The sequence below is a fragment of the Gavialis gangeticus genome, unplaced genomic scaffold (assembly GCF_001723915.1).
Source record: "Gavialis gangeticus isolate Ggan-Ray unplaced genomic scaffold, GavGan_comp1, whole genome shotgun sequence".
Classification (NCBI taxonomy): domain Eukaryota; kingdom Metazoa; phylum Chordata; order Crocodylia; family Gavialidae; genus Gavialis; species Gavialis gangeticus.
In genome coordinates this window covers 61,882,731-61,884,999 of record NW_017729025.1, presented here as the reverse complement: position 1 = coordinate 61,884,999, position 2,269 = coordinate 61,882,731, and the positions used below count along the sequence as shown (strand labels likewise).

Here is a 2,269-nt window from a genome sequence, read left to right as displayed (position 1 = left end):
GCTCCCGTACATTTTGAGCACTTTTACTATTGATCGTACATGTACGAGGGCTGAAGTTACCATACAGAGACAACACCGGCTTCGCTCAGGCGGCACGAGCGGCTGCGCGGGGCGGGAACCGACCCGGCCCCCCGAAGCCGGGGCCCAGGCAGCCCCGCGCGGGGCCGAGCCTAGCACCCCGGCCACAGCCAGGCTCCGGGAGGGGGGCAGCTTGGTACCTGCTCTGCCCCGGCTCCTCGTCGCTAGGCTCCTCGATTACGTAGGGGTCGTCATCCTCCTGCAAGCGGCTCATGACGGCGGCCACGCTCCGCGCACCCCCAGGTGCAGCAGCGAACTCAACCACCCACTGCCCCCGAGCCACCCGGAAGCACTCCCGGTGCACTTCCGCTTCCGGCAGGCGCCTGCCGGGTTCTCGGTGCGCGGTGCCTGGCGGGAGGAAGTCGACGCTGCGGAAGCAGGGTCGGGCCCGCCCCCCGCAGAGGCAGCGGGGGGGGAGGGTGCGGCTCGTCCTCCCTCCCGCCGGAGGCGCCAACCCGTGACGTCAGCGATCACCGTCACAAATGCAGCAGCAAGTCATAGAGCTGCCGTTTCCCTCCCCCTTTGCCCACATGCGAGGTCAGTGACGTTTAAACATGGTTCGCAAGAGGGGCCCTCCTCTCTTCTGAACCCGCTGGCCTCCTTCCTTGCTCCGGGCCGGCTCCGTAGGGGGGGCGGTCAGTGGTCCGTATAGCAACACGGTAGCCCTGGCCGGGGTAGTTCACGGAGCAGACAAAGAGGAGTACACAGCAGAGAAATACAGGGCAAAAAAAGACTTAAGAGTTCAAATGAGACGTGCAAAACAGCCCATCAACAAAAGGATGCACAGGCTACATGGTCTTAACTCTTCCTTATGACTGCCTCACTGGATTTTTCAGGACAGGGTGGGACCAAGAGGAGAGGCCTCATTTCTACCACTTCTCTTCTCCTTGCCCCCCTAGAATCTGGAATTAAACATGCCTTTCTTGTAGAAAGACAATCACATGCAAAATAGTATTTGAATACAAGCACTTCCAACAAAAAGGCAAAGAACCAAGACATGTCAAAATTTGGGTGAGAAATGGCATGGTATGAATCTAGGGAGAAGCATAATCAGCTTAGTCCACTGTCCTTGTTCATTTAGAGAATAAATAGCAAGAGTGTTGATCAATATAACTAGATATATTAGGAATACTATTAAAACTATTAACAGATGATACAATCTCTGCGTAATCTTAGAAAAATCATGGATTTCACAGTTTATTTTACAATAATTGGGATTAGTCTACAAGTTAAGGCAAACATACTAATGCATTTGCTTTTCTTTTTAGATCATAGTTATAAAGATTACATAAAGTTTCCTCCAAAATCTCTAGGAAATGGTTAATTGAAAAAAAAAAAATCAAGTTGTAAGAGACTTGATATCAGTACATGGAAAAACTAAGACAATGTATACAATGTTTTATAGTAAGAATATTCAAATATCTAATGGCAATATTTAATCCATCTGAGCAGTGTAATTCAAATGGACAACTTTAGAAGTTACTTACAATGGTAAATAAGATTGGCAGCCATACCATAATACTATTCATAACATGAACATAATTATATTGGCTACTTTCACAAAAAACAGAACATTTGGTTTTTGAACAATGAAAGCATACAATGATTAAATAAACATATGTGCGAATATGCGCGTATAATAAGTATGCTGTTGCTTCATATAGTCTGGAACTGCTTTCAGGTGGCTTCAGTTGTTTTGCTTTACTTGGTTTTTGTTTGTTTGTTTGTTTTTAAAAGAAGAGGAGCTTGTTTATGTGCACTTGGTCAACTGATTTCTCCAGTGAGCTGTAAATAGCTATCTGAAGTCATGAAAACAAAATCCAGGAGGGCAGCCCTTGTTAGAGGAGGGATGGATAATTATTTATGTATCTCCATTTAACACTGCCAAGCAGCTCTGCAACAGCTGTAAGTTGCCCTGTAGAAATAAAGAAAACTGTGACAATTTCCAAGTTTTACTCTGGTAAAAAAAAAGTGTTTAAATACAGTTGCAATTTGTCACTCATGAGCAGGGATCCTGGTTTTCTCTGATTAAAGACTGAAAATTCTCCGATTAAAAACCCCAAATCCATGATAAAAATTAAAAGCCCCCTCCCCCACAAGCACTGCTGGTGCCGCCCCACACTCCCCCCCAGTCTCAACAGCCCTCCTGATGTCCCTCGCAACAGCCCTCCAGACATGCAGACACTGACAC

General features: G+C 47.1%; 2 protein-coding genes across 2 annotated transcripts in view; both read right to left on the bottom strand.

Moving 5' to 3' along the window:
- Positions 1-370, bottom strand: part of EAPP (E2F associated phosphoprotein) — a 13,941-nt gene extending 13,571 nt beyond the window's left edge. Inside the window, exon 1 of the mRNA XM_019518903.1 lies at positions 219-370. Coding sequence (XP_019374448.1) covers positions 219-292 — 74 coding nt within the window. The 5' untranslated portion in view covers positions 293-370. The remainder of the gene's footprint in view (positions 1-218) is intronic.
- An 880-nt stretch (positions 371-1,250) lies between these two features.
- SNX6 (sorting nexin 6) overlaps positions 1,251-2,269 on the bottom strand; it is a 42,596-nt gene continuing 41,577 nt past the window's right edge. Inside the window, exon 12 of the mRNA XM_019518902.1 lies at positions 1,251-1,993. Within this exon, the coding sequence (XP_019374447.1) occupies positions 1,940-1,993 (54 nt within the window). The 3' untranslated portion in view covers positions 1,251-1,939. The remainder of the gene's footprint in view (positions 1,994-2,269) is intronic.